The 24,923-nt window shown below is 34.8% G+C and overlaps 1 protein-coding gene across 13 annotated transcripts in view; it reads right to left on the bottom strand.

Annotated features, from left to right (window-relative positions):
• The window catches only part of Erc1 (ELKS/RAB6-interacting/CAST family member 1), a 451,367-nt gene that overhangs the window by 284,119 nt on the left and 142,325 nt on the right, over window positions 1–24,923 (bottom strand). For all 13 annotated transcript variants that reach the window (XM_013520186.1, XM_013520192.1, XM_005395949.2 and 10 more), the window contains one exon: window positions 11,154–11,321. In XM_013520186.1, coding sequence (XP_013375640.1) covers window positions 11,154–11,321 — 168 coding nt within the window. The remainder of the gene's footprint in view (window positions 1–11,153; window positions 11,322–24,923) is intronic.

The raw sequence follows: 24,923 nt of genomic DNA, 5'->3' as shown, positions 1-24,923 counted from the left end.
TTAAGAAAATTAATTCAGATTTAAACTTCAACAGGGCCTGACTTAATCTCCTAATTCTGCTTGGTTAGTAGCTGGCTGAAACGTCAAAATAGCAATAGTTAGAAAAGATCAGGATTGATCCTTACTTTAAACAGTACCTTTAGAAGAAAAATATTTTCTCTAAAATAATAAGTAATGACCTTAATGAAAAATGTGTTTTTCCATTTTATGATATGGAAAATTAAAGAAATTAACAATTGCCTTACCCAAAACTTCACAGAAAATAAATAGAATACAATAATTTATCTGTTCTTTCTACTAAATATAAAAAAGAGACTTACAGAAATAACCTACAACAAAAACACTCTTCTAATACTAGTTATCAGTCAGCTTGTTGCTACTGTTAAATCTAAAACTCTAAATTTCAAAATCTAGGAAACTGGAGAAGCAAGGAAGGTGTTATGGTTGATACATTGTGTCAACTTGGGGAGTCTAGAGGTTTGGCTAAGTGATTCAGCAGGAAGCCAGGGTGCTTACTTTGTATACATCCTGAGCCTGTGGAAGAGGAGGGCATAGAGATTATGTGAGAGCTACACGCCCCTTAGGTGGGGGTAGCCTGTTTACAAAGTAAGGCAGAGAAAGAGGCTGCTTGCTGCCATTCCTCCCTTTTGCTCTGGCTGCTTTGCTGTTCGGCTGCCATTCCCCCTTTGCTCTTGTTGCTTTGCTATCTTCTGCCTCGGAGCCAGCCAAGTATGGACTGAAACCTCCACAAACTGTAAGCGAAATAAACCTTTCCTTCCTTCATTTTGGGCGTTGGGTATTTTGTCTCAGCAACAAGAGAAAAGTAACCATGACAGAAGGTAAAATAAACAAGCTCCAGAAGTATAGAAAGAACTCACTGGCAGCATATGCATAAGCAAATTAAACTCTAGACTATATTATCATTTATAATCAAGCAAGTGAGAAGTTTTACAATCTTAACAGAGATTCTGAATACAGTTCAGACTCAAATGCTCAATACATTTTCCAGGTCAGTGATTTATTATAAAAACAAAAAAAGTACTGTAATGCAAAACTACTTCAAACCATAAGGGAGAACCCTGGGAAGGAGGAGTCCAGTATTACTCCTGGTACAGCATGCCTACTGTCTTGGTTACTTTCTCTCATTGTTGAGACAAAATACCTGACACCTAAAATTAAGGAAGGAAAGGTTTATTTAGCTCACAGTTTGTAGAGGTTTCAGTCCATACTCAGCTGGCTCCAAGGCAGAGTGGCACATGGCAAAGGACAACAGTTCATGGTAGTGGGAAAACAGCAAAAGCAGCAAGAACAAAAAGGGGGGAGCAGCAGCAAGCAGCCTCTTTCCCTCCCTTATATTTGTATGTAAACTACCCGCCCCAGGGTGGATGTAGCACTCACACTCATAATTCCAGCACCATGAATCAGTCATAAACTCTAGAAACCCACCCTATGACTGCATGAGGCTTTGCAGGTACATCCAGACACAAACCATAACACCTGGCCATCTGCACTGTTCCACTACATTCTCTAAATCTGGCTTATTCTGGGGCATACAAATATGGATCCTACCTAGAAAGCTAGAAGACTATGGTTGGTAGTAGTGGCTCATTCAGAGGACTCATAACCTAGCTATTACCAGGGCTATCTATCACCATCCTAAGGAAAAAAATTTTTAATTATTCCTTAAATAATTTAATCATTCCTTAATTTGATTAATATTTAATATTTATTTAATATTTGATTTAAAATATTTATACAATTAAATATAAACAGTATTTACAAAAGAAATGATTAGAGTGTGTGGATTCCAAAAGACAAGGATGAAGTGAAAGTCACCATATTCTTCTTCCTCATGGACTACATGTCTAATCAAGCAGCTAAGTTAGTTAAGTGTTATATGCAATTAAGCCATCTCTCCAAGGATACCTAGAGTTCCACCTAAAAAGTTGAACTGTAATATTCCACTGCAGATAAATTTCTGATGCTTTTGGCTGAGACTATCAGGGTTAGAAGAAAGAAAAATTGAATTTTATTTGCTTCCTAAACCAACTAAAAGCACAATAAAGATGACCATACTGATTGAATTGTAAAAACTAGATATAATTTTTCTAAAGACCAGATAATTTCAAAATTCACAGTAATAAAGAAAAGATGTTCATAGGCAGAGTTTTAAATTTTTGAGAGTATATATTATAAAATATGTCCAGAATAGAAGTGAAATTTCAGGGCATGAGACACCACAAAGGAACACCCTTCCTTATTGTTAAATGTCCTAGCCTCTTCCCTATCTGCCAGGCACATTTTCATTCATCTTTTAATATTCAGGAACTCAGACTTCCTCAATCGCCCTTACTCAAGGTCAAATCAAGCTCTTTACTATTTATTCTATAGTAACTTTATTCACATCCACATATCTGGGCTCTTGAGAGCACAAACTAAATCTATTCATCCTTCTACTTAGCACAATTCCTATGGAAGCATTAGAGGAAAGGTCTATGATGATCCATGAACGAATGTGAACAATTTAGAAAGATTAGGAAAACTGGGAAGACTCCCAGAGAATATTTTTAACAGGGCAACTATAAATGCAGTTAGTAAGGAAAAAAGAAAAGAGGAAAAAAGAAAGTCTGTTGTAGGGCATACAAATACACACATAGCTTAGAAGGCTAAGAAATCCATGTGGCTGGTAATCCTGGAAAAGCGCCAAATAGTCAAGTACATGTATAACTTGCCATTCAGGTATCACTTTAAAAAGGAATTTTACAGAGAGGTTTTTGTTACTGAATCAGATTTTTAGGACAGATTTACAAGAGTCTGAATGAAGGACACATGGATGGGAACGTGGATTTATAAAAATGCTACAATTGCAGACAAACTTGGCTTGAAATGGGAGATTAGGGTGTGGCAAAGCTAGCTGGGGAAGTAGCATGACCTATTAATTATAAGATCCTAGACACATGCACAGAACAGTTCCCGAAGCCCTGGATGTGGACTTCTGAGAACTCCAGTACATTTTCAATACAGTGGCCTGCACGTGAGGCCAACCCGAAACTTGGGATCCCAGCACCACAGGACTCATATAGAGAAGTTCTCATGGGTTTCCAGATTTGGATAATATAAAAGACACACCGTGCCATCATAACTCCCTGTATACTTTTATTTTTGCTTTTACCCTCTTTTTCTCTTTACTCAGCCTAAGCTCGCTCTGCAGAGCCAGTTTCTCCCCTACTTTTCACTTTTACTTTCTCAAATAAACTTGGCCAATGCTTTTTGCTCATTTTGTTCAATTCTTTGTTCAAGAGGAGAAGAACCTAGAATCTGACTCCAGAGGGAGAGGTAAGCAACCCAGAACCTACTACTGTTTAGATGGCGAGCCACTTTTAGAAGCAGGCTACCTGGTAACAAGCTTACCAAAACCAAAATTTGATAAAACATTATAAAAGTCTTTTTAAAGACCAATACTTTATCACTTAAAAGTACCAAGAATATTCTCATTAATAGGTATAAAATATGAACTGAAGGCAATAGACTGAATAATCCTATCAAGATTCAAAACTCTCAAAGATTTTAAATTCACAGTATTGGGCTGAGTTTAATAAATTACAATTATGAGAATTATACCTTGTATTCACAATAGATACTATTTTATATGTTCCATGGTGCTTTCATACACAGTACATCACTTAACAAGAACCCCGTTGTAGTAGCTACTATTTATATTCCACACATGAAAAAAGTGCAGATTAATGGGTGTCAGAGAGTAGCCAACTAAGGGGTTAGAATAGCACATTAACCCCATTCTTATCATCCAGACAAGTATTTAAGAAAGATAAGTCTAAATGTATAACAGTCCTAAGAAAAATTAACCAAGGAAAATAAAAACAATGAGAGGTGAGATTAGGGAAATAAAATTTGAAGGCTACTTAGGAAAATAAAAATTTAGGGCTACCAAATACCAAGATTCATCTAAGAAGTATTCATGGAAATGAAAAATACAATTTGGTCAATATGGCCCCAAGGTAATCTCAATCAGCAAACTGAGATTCAGGATTCAAATTCTGGTAAAAGAAAAGATATAAGTATCTGGTTTTGATACCCACTCCTGTAAAGAAGAAAAAGCAGCAGCAGCAGAAGCAGGAAAAAAAGGGATGGAGGATAAAAACTCTCCAAAACTGATGTGCACTGCCGAGGAATAAATGCATTCATTCATCATAACTGGTCACGCTGGACCTTAGCTGAGTAAGTCAGAGACTCTATAGGAAAAAAAAAAAAAATCAAATGAATGACTGCATTTTAATGAGAATACATGTGTATCTAACACTGTTCCAAATATATAAATAAATTTCTACAAGTAGGTAGTTCTGATTTAAGGATATAATTTAGAAAATTCAAAAAAAAAAGAAAACTCCTTTTCCAGAAATATATCTATATTGAAAGATACGTATATGGTTTTTTGTATATAATTATATTATGAATATTCAAATAAAAGAAAAACTATGAAAAATGTAACAAACACCTACATAACAAAATATGCTTCTATATACTCTGGATATGGGGGCTAAGGCTGCTCTTTTGTTGCTTAAGTTCTCCCAGAGCCCTTTGATACAGAATGGTGGCTCTGCCTGCTTCTATTCCACCTGTCTGTGTGCCAGAGCACAAAGCTGGTTCAGCTAACTTAGCAACTGCTGGCTCATATTCTCACTGCGGCTTCGGACTTTTCCATGCTGCTGGTCCTGCCTGCCCACCCGTTTTATTGGTGCCCCCTGCAGGCACGTGCACCCACTATCAGGCCTGCTATCTCTGGTATGCCTGCCAGCCAGCGCCCACACCTATACTGGCTGGTCCTACCTGGGCTAGCATGTGTGCCTGCACCTGAGCCTGTTTTCATTGATTCCTAGTACATAAAAATTATACATGTACATTGGGTACTAAATGAAATGTTTTGATAAATGCATATAAACTGTAATGTTCAAATCACAGTAAATCTGTCTTTAAAGCTTCCAGTTCCATCCATTTTATCACAAATGACAGGACTACATCTTTTTATGGCTAAATAGTACTCCATTTTATATATACATATATATATATATATATCACATTTTCTTTATGCATTCTTCAATTACTGGATACTTACATTGTATACATTTCTTACCCATGCAATAAACAGATACACTCATCTCTTTAACAGACTGACTTCATTTGCTTTGGCTATATACCCAGGACTGGGACTATTTAATCATATGATAGTCCTTGTTTTAACTGAAATAAAGTTCCATGCTGTTTTCCATAATGGCTCTACTAATTTACATTTTTTCCAACAGTGTGCAAAGGTTCCCTTTTCTCCATATCCTTGCCAGCACTTGTTATAGTGCTTTTTTTAAAAAACCAGCCACAGTAACTAAAGTGATAGCTCACTGTAGTCTGAATTTGAATTCTCCTGATCATTAGTGATTTGGATCATGTTTTATGTACTTACTGATCTATTACTCCCACTTAAGGGTCAAATCCAGGACCTTGCACATGTTAGGCAACAACTCTACCAATGAATTAAGCCCCTAGAACCCCTCTCTATATTTTTAAATTGGATTATTTTATGGTTTTTGCAATTGAGTCATTTGAATTCCTTGTGTATTCAGGGTGTATAATTTGCAAATATACTTTCTGACTTTGTAGATTGTCTCTTCACTCCCCTATTTGTTTCCTTTGCTGTGTGGAAGGTTTTTTGTTTGTTTTTTTTTAATGAAATTCCACTTGCTCATTTTCTCTTTATTTTTATGCACTGAACTCTTATCCCAAAAGTTCTTGTCCTTTTCAATTTGCTGAAGCATTCCCCCTATGTATTCTTGTAGTACCATCATAGTTTCAGGTCTTAAATTAAGGGTTACAATTGACTTTGACTTGTTTTTAATATATGGTTAGAGATAGGAATATAGATTCACATTATGCTGCATGCAGATAATCTGATTTTCCCAATTATTTTAAAAACTGTCTTTCCTACAATGCATATCCTTAGCACCTTTGTAGAAGATTAATTCAGTGAGGTTACATGGGTTAATGTCTAGGCTCATTACTTTGTTCCACTGTTCTTTGAGATTGCTTTTATAAATATGGCTTCACTTTAAAATTTGCTGAATACAGAAAATTAAATATATTGCTTTAAATAACAGACAATTACAGGAAAAGTAGGCACAAACAATGTCTTTTTCCCATTCCATGAAACTTTGTAATCAAAGTTACTAATAACTATCACTTTTCTCTCTTCAATGGTCAATTCTCAATACTCATTTTACCTAATTCATAGGCAATGATTTCCAAGCTGATCATTCCCTTTATACAGAAACACTTTCTTCATTTGATTCTGACATATTACATCCAATAAAATAATGATAAAATTATTTTTTCAAAGAGGGGAATTTAACAAAATGATACTAAAGTTCATCGGGAAAACAAAACAAGTGAGAAACATCACAAGTTCTTCCAAAAAGAACATTAATATAGGAGGACAATCTCTTAATTGTGAAAATATATATGAAACTATAACAGTTGAAGCCCCTTGATCTTGTCACAGACACAGACACAGATGAATGGAACAGACCAGAATCCAGAAACAGACCAAAGATGATACAATAATTTAATTGGGCATCTCAATTTGAAGATAAAAGGTACATTTTAAATAATATTATAGTAACAACTGGCTGGCAAAAAGTAAAAACATAAATCATGGCAATATATAAATTTTATAAGCCAATTTTTAGTTGTAAAGAAACAAGAAACTTTAAAAGTAGAAGAGAGGGGCTGGGGATTTAGCTCAGCAGCAAAGCGCCTGCCTGGCAAGCGCAAGGTCGTGAGTCCGGTTCCCGGTACTGGAGAAAAACCAAAAAAAAAAAAAAAAAGAAAAGAAAAGAAAAGAGAAGTAGAAGAGAGCTGGGATATATATCTCAGTGGTAGAGCAGCTGCCTAGCATGTATAAGGCCCTGGGCTGTCATTTCAGTAGTGGAAAAAAAAAAAAATCACCATGAGAAAGTATGTAAATATAATTTTAATAACCCTGGGATGCTTAAGTACTTTCTGAATAGGATGTAAAATTGAGGATAAATAAAGAAAAGGACTACTAAAGTTGGCCATACAAGCTTCAAAATAAATACTGTAAAGTAAAAAAAAGAAAAATATGATTGATAGACAGATGTAGACACAGATATATGGATATATATCTGTAGATAGATAGATAAGTATATAGATGGATATGTATAGCAATTTACTTACATGAGAAAGAATTCCTAAAAATCAGCAAGGAAAAAATATCATCTAATGGAAAAATGTGGGAGAATATAATGAATATGTAGCTCCCCAAAGAAAGAAAAACTGAATGAAAAGATATTCACTATAAATTCAACTTTAACTAGTAAGCAAGAATATAGGTATTTTAAATTATCTAGCAAGAAAGTAATAATTTTAAAAGGGTTGACAACAAATTAATGAAGCTATGCAAAAAGAGTATAATAAACAAGTATAAGATTTTTGTAGGATAATTCAGTATCTATCAATTATTTAGATGCACACAATATGAAATTATAAATTAGATGTATTTATATCATAATGTGCTATATCTTTATAAAAAATAAACAAGAAAAAATCTTACAAACATCTACATGCAAAACTGTATGGTATTAATTAATTAAACCACAATGCAAGTATGACAAAGCAAACATGCAGACATTTTTCAAATGAAATAAAGCTATATAACAAGATATTAAAATATTTATTTTTAAATAAATCAAAATTATGATTCCAATTCTTCAAAAAAGGTGTACAGTATACAGCGTGTATGCTTGCACATACACTAAAGCTTTATGAAAAGAGGCACAAAGAACTAATAATAGTTAACAACTCTAACAGTATACTGAGATAGTCAAAGGATTGAAAATGGAGATTGAATCTCACTTTGTATACTTGGATACTTCTAAAAACTAGTTAGTTTTCTAAACAACACATTGCCATTTGTTAGTTCTTTAAAAGAAATACTTACCTAGAATTTAAAAGTTAAATACATATATTTTCCAAATATAATATAGCCATACTTTGGTACTCAACAGCTTTGAAACTCATTCAGCTTGGTACTGGACACCATTTTGATGTCAAAATTGTTTCTGCTTGTCATTCACTTGGTACTGGACACACAAGTTAGAATTTTTTGGCATCAACTGCCTTGTCGGTGTTGCTACACTTCCCAGACAAAACAATTTGGTAGATACTCATTTTTGGTATTTCTCCTGCCTCACGGAACCAATTAATGACCAGTACAATAAAAGAACTTGACATCCATTAAAATACCATAGCCATCCTTGATTTTTAAAAAAATCATTTAATTTATTTACTTGGTTTCCTTAACATGATAGATAGATACATAGACAGACAGACAGACAGACCAAACCTAAAAGCAAGTATCATACTTCACCAAGAGAAAACTAAAAACATTCTCATTCAAATCAAGGATAAGACTAATATGTCTGCTACTGCTGTAATTACTTAGTATGGTTTCAGATGTAAAGGTAAACGCAAGAAGAAAAGATAAATAAAATGAGGTACAAACATTAAATTCAAGGTATTATTTGAAATTGATAAAATTGTATACAGAGAGGCCAAAAGAATCAACTGGAAAAAACCTTGAAAGAATTCAGTATGGTAGCACTAAACACAAAATATTACAGAAATCATAAGTTTTCATATATACAAAAAACTTGCAGTTGGAAGAGATAATGAAAAATATAACACTATATTCTATAAATCTGATGCAATCCCAATGCAAAACAAGACAGAATTGAGAGTGGGAGGATGAAATGTAAACTCTTAAATTTCATGTAGAAAAAACTAGGGAAACAAAAACAGCTACCACATTACTGGGGGTTAAAAGTAACATGTAAGGAATTAGTTTTAATTGCATGTTCTAAAGACCAAAAATTAAAACAGAGATACCAGATATAAAGACATATCCATAGAAGGAAAATTCTAAAATAGAACTTTAGAAGTATATCCAAATATCCAGAAGCCTTAAAATATTCACTTTATAAATATTTTAAAAATCTGAATGCCTACTACACATACATGAATGCATATATGCATACATACTCACATGTGAGCACATGCACACACACAAATGTGTCAAAAGCCAGCCATGAAAAAATATTTGGAATTCACAGCAGACTAAATGAGCTAATTATTAAATTAGAACTTCTACAAATCAATAAAAAGTAACAATTTACAGAAAATATATTAATAATTTATAGAAAAGAAATATAAACAATCTGAATTACATTTAAATATGTTGAACTTTACTTGTAACTAAAGAACTATAACAATGCTGATAGATTTTCTCATCTACCAAACTGGCAAAAAGTTGGACAACACATTTTATAGATATGGAGTAAGGTAAATGGTACTTTCATACATTGATGGTAGGAGAAGGTGGTGCAATTTCTTTAAGGTCACTGCAGAAATTCATCAAAAGTATAAGCATATACCCTTTCACCGAACAGTTTTAGTTCTTCGAGTTAATCCTATAAATATATTTCATATATATAGATATAGATATATATAAACATATACACAGCCATTTTATTGCAGCATTATTTTAGGTAAAAGCAGAAAATTGAGCAAAATACATGTCAACTACTAGAAACTTTGAAAAATAAACTGTACATTGTACATCTGTACAATGCTATCAATAATAAAAATGAGGAAATCCTTGGAAGAAGTTCCAAAATAGCTTTAAAAAAAAAAAAGGGAAAGGAACAACCAGTAGAGAATGGCAAGATAAGTGCTAAAGTACACACACACACACACACATTTTTGCCTGTATACAGACTGTGCATATATCTGGAAGAATACAGGAAAAGAGATAAACAGAATGAAGAATAAATTTTTATTTGTATATCTGTAGACTCTTTGTGAAAGACTACATAAGAAAAAGGTAAAGGGAAGTGAACAGTTGTAGGGAATGAATGAAAGATATAAGTATCTCTAAAAATTTCAAACAATAAATTAGCATCCATTAACAAGATATGGTCAGTCAATATTGAAAGTGGGGGGCTGGGGATGTAGCTCAGCGGCACAGCACCTGCCTGGCAAGCACAAGGTCATGAGTTCAATTCCCAGTACCGGAAGAAAAACAAAAAACAAAACAAAACAAAACAAAAATTGAAAGTGATCAATTCTTAAAATTATTTGCAGAAACAAATAAAAACCCAAATTAACAGGCAAATACAGGGCATGATCTTCTGGATATGAAAGGTGAATTTGAAGTTCATCAAAGAAAATTACTTATTCTCTGGCTATTGTGACAAGTTGAAAATAAACTGGGATAATATTAAATATTTCTAATCTATCACCTCAACACAGATGAACAATAACAGCATTCTTATAAATGCTATCTGCAGGGCACCCTTTTATTAAGCGAAAACAGGGACAAGTACTAGTTGTTTTCTTACTTATTCTGAGTTAGCCTCTTTCCAAAACTGACTATGGTAAAAAGGGAAAAATTTTTTTCCTTAATACATGTACACTGTACGTTAATTATAGCAGTGATGATGTTGTTTTTCTATTGATGTTGTTTTTCTATTTTCTATTTATCTATTATCATTTATTCTTTGATGATGATGTTTTTCTATTCAAAGCTGTCAACTTATTCATCACATAGATGATCCATACACTATATACTAATTCACTGCAGTTCCAATAAAAGACAGAGGAATAGCAGGTCAAACTAATAATCTTCAGAAATAGCACAAGAAATATTACTGAAAGATACAGTGGTTACTGTAAAATTTTAAACACTGGATATGCAGAACAGTTTTAACAACCTACCTTTTGGAAACAGTTCCAATTACTCATTGTGAAAACATAAACGGGAATGAGAAACTAATTGTGATAGCATTTAATGTAATTTTGGTGGCAAAAATGAGGAGGCATGTCAGAAATGGGCCACAGACAACCACTGTTAATTTCCTATCACCTTGTCTGAAATTCTGTGTTGCTTGTATTGTTTTGTGTTATTTTGTAAATGTGTGTTTGTTAATATGTTTTCGTTCTTTTATCTTTAAAATTTAAAAAAAAAAAAAAAAATGGGCCACAGAGCTCAGAACACCAGAGCATCCTACCTTCTTCTGAAGAACATTAACTTTCCGCTCCTTCACATCCAGCATGTCTTTCAGATCATGTATCTCTCCAGCTTGTGTCCCCTTCTCCTCAGCCATCTCCTGAATTTGTTTCGTCTTTTTATTCAGCATGGTTTCTTTCTCTTCTAAACGCAATCGAAGAGCATCCACCTGAGAATTTAAGATTTCCATACAAGATTAATAGAAAAGAAAGGAACATAGCTCCTTTAGAGTAGATATGTTATGAAGACTTATAAACAGGTTGAGTTATCCCTGCTTTAAGGATAAATAAAACTAGGATTCAAAGAAATTAAATAATTTACATCATATTATAAAACTAGAAAGTAAAATGACTATAACTCAAAGTCTAGAAATGACTCCAAAGATTATGACTGTTTCTTATATACCAAATGATACCAACATAAAAGAACAGAAGTGGTAGACAGGTGTGGAGAATACTCCTGAACAGTATGTCCAAGAAGTCAGGAAAGACTGCTGAAAGAAGTAGTGTCTGAATTGGTTTTTAATGATGAAATAAGTAAAAAATCACTAGAAATAAAACAGAAGTCAAGGAGAAAGGCACAGATATTCCAATAAGAGGAAAGAAAATATTTGAGAATATGCAGAGATGAAACAGCATAGTATGTTTATAAAACTTCAATTAGTATTGCTCAGCTTAAAGGAAACAAAGAAAGGCAAGAGATAAGCCAAAGATTACAAGGCCTTGATTTCCAGAAAGGTGCTTGAATTTTATCCTGTTTGCAAAGTGGAGTCAGTGAAGATCTTTAAGTAGGAGAAAGTCATGGTCGTATTTGTTATTTCAGAAAGTTTATACTGGGCAAGTCATTGTAGATACAAAGATAACAAAAATAATCCCTGTCTTTCGCAGAAGTTACAACCTACTGGAAAATGTAGTATAAAGAGAACATGAAAGTAAATTAGAGGAAGTGATGTAGCAGGCATAAAGAGTGCTTTCTTCTTTTTGACAGTCAAAAATACTAGTTTAATAAGCTCATAAACTTGGGAGTGACTGCATCTTACAGCAAGCCTGTCTTGCTTATTGTTTTACTTATTTCTGTGACCTAGAAGACTGGGCTTTTATGAGACCTCAGAAGGAAGGAACCAATCTCAAAGCAACAAAACCTGAGGTTGGAACAGAAAGTAAAACTTGAAGCTCCCCCATGAGCAACTGTTCTGTTCCTGGATGATCTTCAAGTGTCTCAGTGCTCTGAATATTTCCTCACAGTACCCACTGGAAAATGTAGTATGTAACTCTGGGTCTTTGGTCTCAGGGCTCCTTAACACTCTCAAAATTACCAAAGCCCAAAAGAGCATTTGTTTACATGAACTATACCTTTATTTGAATATATTTAAAATTAGAACTAGTTTCTTAAGTAGTTATTAATTTAAAATATGTAAATCCAGAGCTGGGCGTAGTGGCACACCATGTCATCCCAGCACTTAGGAGGCTAAGGCAGGAGGATCACTGTGAGTTTAGGCCAGCCTGGGCTACATAGTGATTTCAAAGCCAGCCTTAGTTACATAGTGACACCCTGTCTCAAAAAACAAATCAACAACAACAACAAAAAAAGTCTGTTATATAAGTATAAATACTTATAAGTATTATATTATAAATACTTGTCACTGTGATGGTATTAAAAGGTAAGTCTTTTAAGGAGTGATTAATTAGGCTATAAAAGTTCCTCTCTCATGAAAGAGGCTTTATACAAATTTAAGTATTTATTAAGTATTAAATATAATACTTAATAAGTATTATATTATAAATACTTATTATAAATACTTATAAGTATTATATTATAAATACTTATAAGTATTATATTATAAACACTTATAAGTATAAATACTTATATTATAAATACTTTAGGTGAAAAATTATATTTTCCCCCCAAATATAGTAAGAAGAACATAACTGAAAAACTGAAATAACTGAAATTTCTGAAAAACTCTTTGCTGATTGGCTTATAAGTATGTGTGTTCAGGGGTAGGAACAATTACGAAGAAGTACAAGAAAACCTTAGGAGTAATAGCTGTTTACTACATTGACTATGGTATTGGTTTAACAGTACAAACATTAAAATTTATAAAACTGTCCGCTTCAAAAGTGCAATTTATTTTATATCAATAAAATTTGAAGTGCTTTGTTTTGTTTTGTTTTTGTAGTACTAGACATTGAACCTAGGGAGTTTTAAAGTATACTCCCAGGCCCTTTTGCTTTTATTTTTGAGACAAGGCCTCACCAAATTGCCTAGGCTGGCCTCAAACTTGCAGTTCTCCTGCTTCAGTCTCCCGGATAGCTAGGATTACAAGCAAGCAAAGCTTTTTGGTAAAAAAGGAAAGCAAACGTAGAAAGCACAGCAATGGTGTAGGAATAAACTAATAACACTGCTAAAAAGATATGACTAGCACTAAATTCTCTAATGGTCTTTTCTGATATTATAAAGCCCCATGTACAGGATAGGTGCCATTATGTTAAATGTGTCACCTCCAAAATTCAGGCATTGTCACTGTGATGGTATTAAAAGGTAAGTCTTTTAAGGAGTAATTAATTAGGCTATAAAAGTTCCTCTCTCATGAAAGAGGCTTTATACAAATTTAAGTTCACTTCCCCTTCTACCTTCCACTAGGTTGGAGCAAAGCATTTCTCCCCCTCCAGAGGATGCTGCAGTAAGAGACTATCTTGGAAGCAGACAGAAGTTCTCACCAGACAAACAAATCTGCCAGCAACTTGAGTTTCCCAGTCTCTGGAACTGTGGTAAAATACATTTCTGCTCTTTATAAATTACTCAGTCTATGGTATTTGTTATAGTACCACACATATACTAAGTTAGGTACCAAACACAGAGATAGAGATGACAGAAGGATAGAGATAGATAGACAGAGATAGAGATAGAGACAGAGACACGGACAGAGATAGAGATAGAGATGATACAGACAGAGAGAGATAGAGGGGGCACAGACACAGAGATAAAGACATATGGACAGATATATAGATTAAAAAGACAAGATACTGTGAAGGAAGAGAGTATTCAATCATCATTTTTAGGTAACTGTTTACCACATTGAGAGAAGGGAAGAAGATTCTTGTAGCACACACAAAAACTAATTCTAGGAGAATTAAAAATCTATATATGATATGCAAATCTTTACAACATTTATAAAGAAATATAGGAAAATACTTATAATCATTGAGATATGAGAGGATTTTTTAAAATGTACACAAGATATACCATAAAAGAAAAATATTAGTAAATTTGACAGTTAAAATTTAAAACATTTGTACATCATAATAAAGTGTTACTATTTCACCTATATTTTACATTCCTAATATATTTCTTAGTAACACCAAGATAAGTAGAGGCATATTTACATTTGTTTCAAAAATGTGATTATTTTGTAAATAGACCAAATGTAAATATGGACCAATCTTAAACTCTGATTTTCAAAATTTATTATTACTTGCAGTCACTCCCAAAAAATTAGTTATAAATCTAACAAAACATGTATAGGGTCTGTATGCTAAAAACCAAAAGATGAGAGTGAAAGAAATCAGAGATCTCAAGTGAGTTCTTCCCTTGACTCCTATGTGAAATATAAACTAAGGGTTAATGACATGTCAAGGTATTAGCCTATTTAGTATTTTCCTTAGGGATAAGGAATAAGAAAATGTACGTATCTACAATCTAAATAAGTGTTTCAATGACAAACAGAATTATAAGAAGTCAAGCCTAGTGAATCTAAAAGATGTTACATTAAAAATTTCTAGTTTTGCTGCCTGGATTAAGGGACCCGAGAGCAAGGATTAAAATCCAATTAATTACATGAATGGCACTGAGTTATTGGATAATCCTTTCTGAAATGTAAAGATAGCAAAAGTCTAAGTCTCCTTGTGTTTTCCTTTATCTACATGTTAAAAACTAGGAACATTCTACTACACAAAGAAATGTCTGAACAAAGTAAAAAATCAAGAAAATGATGCCACCACAAAACCAAAAGACTTTATGGAACATAGGATTCAACAATCAGGCTGCTAGACGTGCCAAAAGAAACCAAGGATGCTTGACACTGGGATGTAGCTCCAGCCAGTCTGCGTCACTACTAATCCTACTTGACACTATCACATTTAGTTCCTATTAACTGAATCCTTTACAGATCATCAGTCATGGTTAGTAAAGAGGGTGCTTATGAATCCACTGACCCTTCCACACAGTTAAAGAGGTCAAAGTCTTAGAAAAGTCATGTCAGGGATCCTAAAAATAAATTATAAACTCAATCATTTGTATCTAATGTCTACATCCTAATATATTTTATATTATATATTCCTACTCAAAAATGGCCAACCAAATAGTCACAAGCAAAATGCAAAACAACTCAACTTTAACACACACGTACACACACTTAATTTACCCAATATTCCCTAAATACATTATTAACTTTTTACATAAAGACAAAAGGCCAGACATTTAAACCCAACAGAAATGTTAACTAATTTACTTGTTTCCCAGTTCTTCTCTCTAAGTATCAATTTCAGAAAAATTAAAAGCATTCTATCAGTAGGTCAGGGATCCTAACACAGCAGGAAAACATCCCTCCTCAATTGTAAATGTTCCAGTGGTACCAATATCTCGCATGGCAGTATTTGTGAGCCCTCACAATGCTGCTTCCTTATCAAGCATACTCAGATACCCAAACTGCACTCTTAACATTAGATCTCTGACTCAGCCAAGTGGCCTGAGAGATGTGCTAGTGCTAACCAGTCAGAAATATCTGCGTACTATTTTATGTCAAGTATGAGACCCATAGGAATTGGTGGCTGCAACAGGTAAAGAATGAGAATTCTTGTGGTGTTAAAGTGGTTGGAAATGTAGCATTGATATAAAAAATATTTTATATCATAAATATTAGGCACACAAATTACCTGAGGCCATGCTCTAATTACTAAATTATCTTTTCTTTACTACATATTTAATTCAAATCACCTGTGTACACTTTTTCTTGGTCTGCCTTTTTTTTGTGCAATGCTGAATTTAAGTATGCTGGTCTGGAGATAGGAGATAAAAACAACCACAGAAACCACTTTGCTACTACTAGATTAATTGCTCTAAATTCTACCCTGATCTTCTGGTTTGGAGTGAACTAAATTTGTATATAATTTTGGATGAGGTCCATATTTTACAAACCACAAAAAACACATTCAGGAAAACCCTTCAAAGACTAGCAAGAGACACAGTCATCACCTAAAACCACTCCTGGCAGGAGGAATAAGACCTTATTTATTCACATCAACTAAGGTGGAGGAACAGCATCCACCTAGTCTGCCAAGCAACAAGGTCTGTGGCAAGCAAGTTATGCCAACATCAATACAAGTAGAAGGATTTTTCTCTACAAGGTTTCCCCACCAATGCAGGTGAACAGAAAAGTATCTATCCTGCTATTCTTGCCTGTTGCTTCTGATTTAAAAAAAACAAAAACAAATTATTAATTATCTTAACCTTGCTTTGTTTCACATCACTAAATAGTTCTATCAAAATGCACAGTAGAGCCAGGCATCGTGACACACAGCTGTCAACCCAGCACTCAGGAAGCTGAGGAAGAGGATAGCTGCAAGTTCGAGACCAGGCTGGGCTACAAAGTGAGCTCAAGGCCAGCCTGAGCTGCATAGTGAGACCCTGTAACAAAAAGATTTAAAAAAAAAAAAAAACACACACAGTAATAGTAATAACTGCATGGAAAAAGTGACTTGTTTCCTATAATTCTCTTTGCTCTAACAATGTGACATTCTCCATTTTTAATTCTCCAAATGCATGTTTCAGTGTTCTTTCCTTTATTAAAGTTCAGTGGTTTTTATTAAATTATTTCATTCATTTTTCCTATATTCTACAATATATCATCAAAACTTTCAGCAAGTAACATCACCTAATTTAAACTCCTAATTTTTAGGAACTGTTATTATAGCTCTGTGGTAGGGTACCTGCTCAGCAGATCCTGGGTTGCATTCCAAACACCACCAAAAAACAAAACCAAACAAACAAAAACCTTTAAAATTGAGAATATCAAGGCCCAAACTAAGTGATTTGCCTAAGATCACTAAGTCTAACTTCTTATCTACACGTTACACCAAAAGACTGATATCATAAAGACTGGATACAAGTAAACCTTCTTAAAAGCCTATTTCAATAAAAAGCATTGAACTGTCTCATATCTGACAAGTCTCATATCTGACAAAAAAGATGGAGAGCTCAGAGAAACTTCAAAACAGTATGTATTAGTTTGTTTTCTGTTGCTAATAACACAATACTAGAGCCTGGGTAGTTACCAAAAAACTACTATTTGAACTCCTGAGTGGTCAAGATGGTGGGGCTCCATCTGGTGACGCCTTCTTGCTGGCAGAGTCCCAAGGTAGCAAAGCATCATATGGTTACAAGGAATGTGTGCATGTGTGTGAGTCAGGGGTGGAGGGGGGAGACAGATTTGGTTTCTCTTCCTGTTAGAAAGCCACCAGGATTCCATGGTCTAACCTGTGACCTCTTCTAACTCTTAATAACCTTGCACAGCCCCCTCCTCTAAACGTCACAGTTCAGTGATGGCAAACCTTTTAGAGCTTTCAATGATGCAAACAGCCTGCTGTAGCATGGACGCCATAGGTTTGCCACCACTGCCATAGTCCTTTAAGTTTCCTCCCTTTTAACACTCCACAATGGGAACTAAATTCCCACATATGGTTCAAGAGGAACACGCTATATATACCAGCCAAGGTACAAAGGTGCCATTCTACAATCTGCACAATGTCTATACGTCATTTCAAAAAACAAACAAAAAAGGCAGGCTATGGATTTTGAATATTTATAATCCAAAGAAAGTGGATATATTATCTGCTCAATCTTCCCTTGAAAATTCTTAATAGACCAAAAAGAAAAAAAGTAATGGCTGTACAAACTATCTATAAGTTGTATTCAGCTATAAAGTCCCAACAAAAATGTGACGATTCTGTGTCTGCAAACTTGATAGGCAAGGTGGTCAACTAACTACCCAAGTTCTTCTAACTTTGACCCCTTTAAACCAAAACATTTGTAACACTTCCTCACTCTGATATCAGAACTAAGTCTACAGCTTTCTCTATGTAAAATCCCTTAGTTAAAAACACAGAAAGGGACAATTCCAGCTCTGAAAGAACCCGTAAATGTCACTCAATTCAATCTAGCACCCAAAGTCTGATTCTTCTACACAAGACATCTCTAGTATTTGAACGCTGCCAGTACTGATGAAGAACATATTTCCTTCCTAGAGGCTGCCAACAACACTTCACAACAAGCATAAGTAAAATGTTACACTTTATCTTAAAGCAGAAAACTTAACTTTTTATGAGACAGGGTCTCACTGTGTAGTTCAGGCTGAACTTAAACTTATTATGTAGTCCAGGCTGGCCTCAAACGTGCACCAAACCTTCTGCCTCAACCTTCTGAGTCCTGGGATTACAGATGTGCACCACCATACCCAGCCAAGGAAATTTAAAAATAAATTAAAATGTTTTCCTGTAATTTTATTCACTGGTCAAAGGTTAATCCCATACACCACACACTCTTTCCCCAACAAGCCATTCAAGTAACATGCAGGCTATCGTGTTATTCCAAGAATAGTTTTGTTCCAAACTATCCATTGTGAGGGATGTGGCAGTGTCCCTGAAGTCACTGTATGCAGAATTCAGTGCTTTTCAAAAAGATAACCTTTGATAAGGTTTTTGTGTGGAAAGGTAAAGAGGCTTGACAGACTTGCAGGAGTTACTTAAGTAGAATGGCTTGTTTTTCTTTTTGGGGCAAACTGAATGTATATCGACAAGGGAGGAATAATAAACACTTTTGTAAGAAAAGGAGGAAAACATGGAAACAAAGCTTTTGTAAATGAGGAGGGGAGGAGGGACTAAAGAGAGGGTAGGGGGATGGGGGTAAGAAGTTATACCATGTACAGGTACAAATTCTCTATGATGAATATCATCATTATATATATCTAAAATGCACCAACAGCCCGGATGTAGCTCAGTGGCACAGCACCTGCCTGGCAAGTGCAAGGCCCTGAGTTCCATTCCTGGTACTAAAAATAAATAAATAAAAATATAAAATAATATGTACCAGTAAAATCTGATTTAAAAAATAAATATTTTTACATCTACTCTATTAAATTTATCCTGTTAGATCTGGCCATTTACTCTGTGCTCTATGTATCTTTTAAGATGCTGAATTTCTCATCTAAAACACAGATTGCTCACCATCCTCAGTTTTTCCCATTTAGTGCATTAATGAAGATATTATATAAGAAAGAGTCACATTTAGACAGGTAATAGAGTCTACAAGAAACTTATTATAATCCAGTTTCTTCTCCAGCTTGTATTTGTCCACCTTACTTAAACAGTGCTGACCATGCCTTGTAGAAGAATTAGATTTACTTTTTCTCTCTAACTGCTGATTGAAATATAAAATTACTCTGAGATGACCTAGTTTTTTGGCTCTTTTTAATTACCACTTCTACTTCAAGGACTTCATAAACCATCCCCCTCCAACGTTCCATTCTAATACTGGTCTCCTTGGCAGGACAGAAAGAAAGGACATACATATGGAATTTCCCCTGCTCTGCCATTACCAACAAGCAGAAGCAACAGATAAGTTCTTCTACACATGATCTTTCTCTGAAATTCTTGATCTTTATTGAACACACTTCAATTGATTTGGAGTTCTGTAAAGCCTGTTCCAAACTCTTATATGGACTTTATTCAGACTTTGTACATGTCTTCATTACTTTTTTTCTCATTGCTGAGACAAAATACCTGACACCCAAAGTTAAAGAAGGAAAGGTTTATTTAGCTCACAGTTTGTAGAGGTTTCAGTCCATAATCAGCTGGTTCCAAGGCAGGGTGGAATGGCACAGGGGCAACACTTCAAGGCAGCAGACGATACCAAAAGCAGCAAGAAGCAAAAAGCGAGGAGCAGAGAGCAAGTCTCTTTCCCTCCCTTATACGGTATGCAAGCTACCAGCTCCAGGGCGGGTGTAGCACTCACACCCATAATCCCAGCACTGGACCATGAATCAATCAAATACTCTAGAAGCCCACCCCATGACTGCATGAGGTTTGGGCAGGGAGCATCTAGATACAAACCAAAGCACTACGTATTACATTAATGTCCTTTTGTCAATTATTCCTTCTTGCATCTCAGTCCTTCCTTTTGGATATGATTTGTTTCTTTCATTAAATAACACCTTCCTGAACAAGCAATGGGTTGCATTAAAGAAGAAATTAAAGAAGAAACTCGACAATTTGTACGATTAATAATGTCACTATGACAGCAGAACTTATACAACGCAATAAAAGCACACAACTATGAGGGAAATTTATAGCAGTAAATTCCCACATTAGAAAACCAGAGCAAACTCAAATAACCCAATGTTGATGCTTAAGCTTCTAGAAAAAGAAGAACAGGTTAAACCCAAGGTACATACAAGGGAGAAAACTATAAAAATCAAAGCAAAAATTAATGTAATTGAGACTAACAAAACAATAGAAAGAATGAATCAAAGAGCTGGTTCTTTGAAAGATGAAACAGACAAACCCTTAGCCAGCCTTATCAAAAAAATCCATGAAACTAGGAATAAAAAGAGCAAAATCACAAAAGGATCCTGCAAAAATCCAGAAGATCATCAATACCAGGGGCTGGGGATTTAGCTCAGCGGCACAGCGTGTGCTTGGCAAGTGCGAGGTCATGAGTTCGATTCCCGGTACCAGAAAAAAAAAACCATCAATACTTACTTTGAGAAACTAAACTCTTAAGAAGATGAAAAACTCAGAGGAAATGGACAGATTCCTAGATACATATTAATTACGAAAGCTTGAATCGAGAAGACAGAAAAATTCTTAAAAACTCCAGCATCAGTCAATGAAATTGGAAGAAAAAAAAAAAAAACTAACAACAAAGAAAACCCAAGCCTTGACAGATTCACTGCTGTATTCTACAAGAACTTGAGAGAAGATCTAATGCCACTACTCCTCAAATTCTTTAATGAAGTTGAAAGGGAAGCAATACTTTCAAACTCATTCCTCAAAAAAAGCATCAGTCTCAGTATCAAAACTAGAGAAGGACTCAACCAGAAAAGAGAACTACAGGCCAATCTCGTTAATGAACACAGATGCAAAAATCTTCATAAGATACCGGCAAACAGAATACAGCAAATCATCATGATTATGCATTCCTCACAGAACTAGGGAAAATAATCCTAAAATTCCTAAAATAAAATAAAATGACATAAAATAAAATGAAACTTCTAGTACAAGGCCAAGATTCAAAGATACTATATTAAGCAGCCAGTGTTACTTCAGTCATACTGCATCAGCTTTACTCTGCACTGTACTGAAACAACAATCCAACAAGATCTACCTGATCATTCATTCTAGAGAGTGCTCTGGAGAGTGCTTACTAGTCAGTCCATACTTTATTTTAATCATCTAATTTAGAGCCTCATTCTATTACCCAATGTTCCTAAGGATCTAATCACTCTTATCTGTTCTTACTGGTGATATAGGCTTAGGGTAGATTACAATCAACAACTGATTAATTTGGAGCTGTAAATCCATTGTAAATAGGGCTTTATCAGTGGGAATCTCCAAGTTCCAGGTTCAAAGTATGTCCCTGGAGAACAGTGATGTCTATTCAAACTCAAACAGGCATGGAGAGTCCTTTCTGCCCCAACTCAAAGCCAGATAAGTCTCTCCCATTGTTAACTAATCCTGGTAGAAGGGATTTTTTTCTAGTCCAGTCTTTTTCAGCAGTCTTGGGATTTACACAGGGGTATAGCTTCAAATCTCAACCTCACTTATACTAAGGCCTATCTGCAGTCCATGTGTCACCATTAAAATCCAACCCTTAGTCCTCTAAAATAAAACCCCTTGGAACAAACTTACCATACAGTCCTTGTTAAAAAGTGCTCAGTGAAAAGGGACTAGGGAAAGATATACACTCTGTCAGATAAGCCAAAGAATCACTGTAGTAACGAACATTACATCCAACTTGTCCCATAGTAATTACACAAATGGAATTACTACTTTCAAACTTTATCAACTTGGAGAAAGAACTAAATTCCTCCTCAAGTCACTTAAAGCTATCAAAGAGTTATGCAATTCTACTTTTGGGGGGGGCGGGGGATTAACCATTTCCAGAAAAGGATCCAGAAAACAAATTTATTCATCAAATTTTTTTTTTGTTTTGTTTTGTTTTGTTTTCCTCTGGTACCAGGAACCGAACTCACGACCTTGCGCTTGCCAGGCAGGTGCTTTTGCCGCTGAGCTAAATCCCCAGCCCCTATTCATCAAATATTTACAGAAAAATTATTCTGAGTCAATCTTAGTCAAAACTAAGGTTTATAAAAACATAGCTTGCTTATCCATCCACCATGAGGTTAGACACCAAATTCTAGGCAATGCCTATCCACCACCCTTTCTAACTCAGTCTCCTATCTCCCTATGCTTGTAGGACCCTCATTTGGTCCTAATGATTACCCTCCAGAGACTCAGGCAAATGACCAGGCTCCTCGGGGTGAATGCAGCTGTGATTCCTGTCACACGGTAGGTGTCTAGAAAAGATATCAGCTTGTGACCCACAATGGCCAATAATGATTATGAGAAATTTGCCAGGGGGCTTCTGGTTAAGGTTTTCCCCATAATAAAAACTCCTATCAAGAGAGGCATAGTGGCACAAGACTGTAATCTCACTAGTCCGGGAGACTGACAGGAGGATCATAAAATCCAACCTAGTCTTGGCAACTTAGTGATTTAGTGAGACCCTGTCTCAAAATAAAAAAATGAAAAAGGTTGGGGATGTAGCTCTGTGTTAAGGCCCCAAGTACTGAGAACAAAACAAACTTCACAGGAAGAGAGTTAGCTCTTTTTCCTGATGCCTGTTTTCCTGCAATACTTGGAGCAGGACAGTCATTTTGAGGCTGAGAGAATGAGTCTACAAATAAGACACCACACAAAGGATGAATCAACAGTAAAAGGGGAGGACCTTGCATTCTAATAGCATATCTGAGCCCCTTAACTAACATACATAAAAGTGTCCTGCCTCAGGACCTCTCATAAACTGATGAGCTTCTTATTACTAAAGTTCCTTTTAGTTGGGTTTTATGTACATATGTATGTGATTTTTATGTACATATGAAAAGCTGTTAATCACTTTTCTAACCATAACAGAAATAATGACTAAAGATAAATGCTTGGGCATTAAGTTGCATCTTTTCTTAATTTCTTTCTTGGGGTACTGATACTCCTTTTCTTCTTATGCTAATGAAGTTACATACTAATCCAAATAGCAATTACTAATGCTATTAGATTCTCAGATGATACCTGAGGGTAGAAAAATAGGTCTGGAAGCATGCCATCATGGAACCTTTAGAAGAAAGACTTTAAATGGTTTGCAAAAATTCCTACCATGCTGTATTTTCACAGATCTAAATGACACAGATCTATATGGACAAAAGCTGTCAAATAAAGCTGCTCACGATAAAGCAAATTCTATCATGGATCTTTACAATTAGGAATGAGAGACTGAGAAGAAGTTTCGAGATCAACTTGCTTCAACCTATCACTTCAAAGATGAGGGAACAGATGTGCAGGCTAAAAATTCTCCCCTAATTAACAGCGCTAGCCGGTCTCTAGAGCTAATAACTAGCTTGCAACACATTATGAATCCTTAAAACACTATAGTAGAGTTTTATATAAATATGAAAATCCCAAGATTATTTGCCAGAATATTTTTTTAAAAAATTCTCCATCACAGAAAAGCCACAAATTATCTGAACCTCCTAAGAGACTCTGAAGTTCTTGAGGGCAGTGACTGGGTGTTAACAGTTACTGCATATCCCATTTTTAGCCCATTTTAAAAATTACTTTTACATTTTATTTTTACATTTTATTACTCACTTACCTTTCAATATGTACCTATTCTAGCATGCTTCACATGTTCTTGAATATGTATACATCTCAGAAATAAAGGGTGATTTTTATGTATTTTTCTTTTATATTAATAGTATATATACATACTTCATCTTGTTTCTTACTTTAAAAAAAATCCACGGGCCAATGAATATATACTTTTGGATTGCTGCTTTTTTACTTTTTCATAGTATTCCACAGTACATATTCATTGTATTTGTCAAACCCCTTAGTAATAAACAGGGTGCTTTCAACTCTCAGTCTGGTAACACTGCTGTAGTGAACACCCTTGCACAGGTCCTATGTAAGTAGACCAGTGGGAAACCTATCAAAGCATGGAATTACTGGGACCAACCATACCATCTGTGTTCCTATTTGCCAAAATTCCATCAAGTTCTGAATATTATCTCACTTTCTAATTTTTATCAATTTGAAGACTGCAATGTAGTATTTCACTGTCTTTAAAATTTGCCTTTCTTGATTTACTAGTGAGGATGAAGATATATATCTATATCTATCTATATAAGAGAGAGAGAGAGAGAGAGAGAGAGAGAGATATTTAAACCATTTAGGTTTGCTTGTCTGTTGTCTATTCAAATCCATCCTATTTGCCCTATAGTCTCTTTTTCTGATAAATCTCTATCATCCTTGATATTTTGGGAGGCACTGAAAAAAAAAAAAAATCTTTCAATCACTCATTGGTTAACTTTGACAGTGGTATCCCTTCTCTCTTAAACAGAAATGCTTAAATTTCTTTTTTTTTTTTTTTTTGGTTTTTCTCCGGT

The sequence above is a fragment of the Chinchilla lanigera genome, unplaced genomic scaffold (genome assembly GCF_000276665.1).
Source record: "Chinchilla lanigera isolate Chin_1 unplaced genomic scaffold, ChiLan1.0 scaffold00053, whole genome shotgun sequence".
In the NCBI taxonomy this organism is placed as follows: domain Eukaryota; kingdom Metazoa; phylum Chordata; class Mammalia; order Rodentia; family Chinchillidae; genus Chinchilla; species Chinchilla lanigera.
Note: the sequence above shows the minus strand (reverse complement) of the source record. Positions and strands in the feature narration are given on the sequence as shown.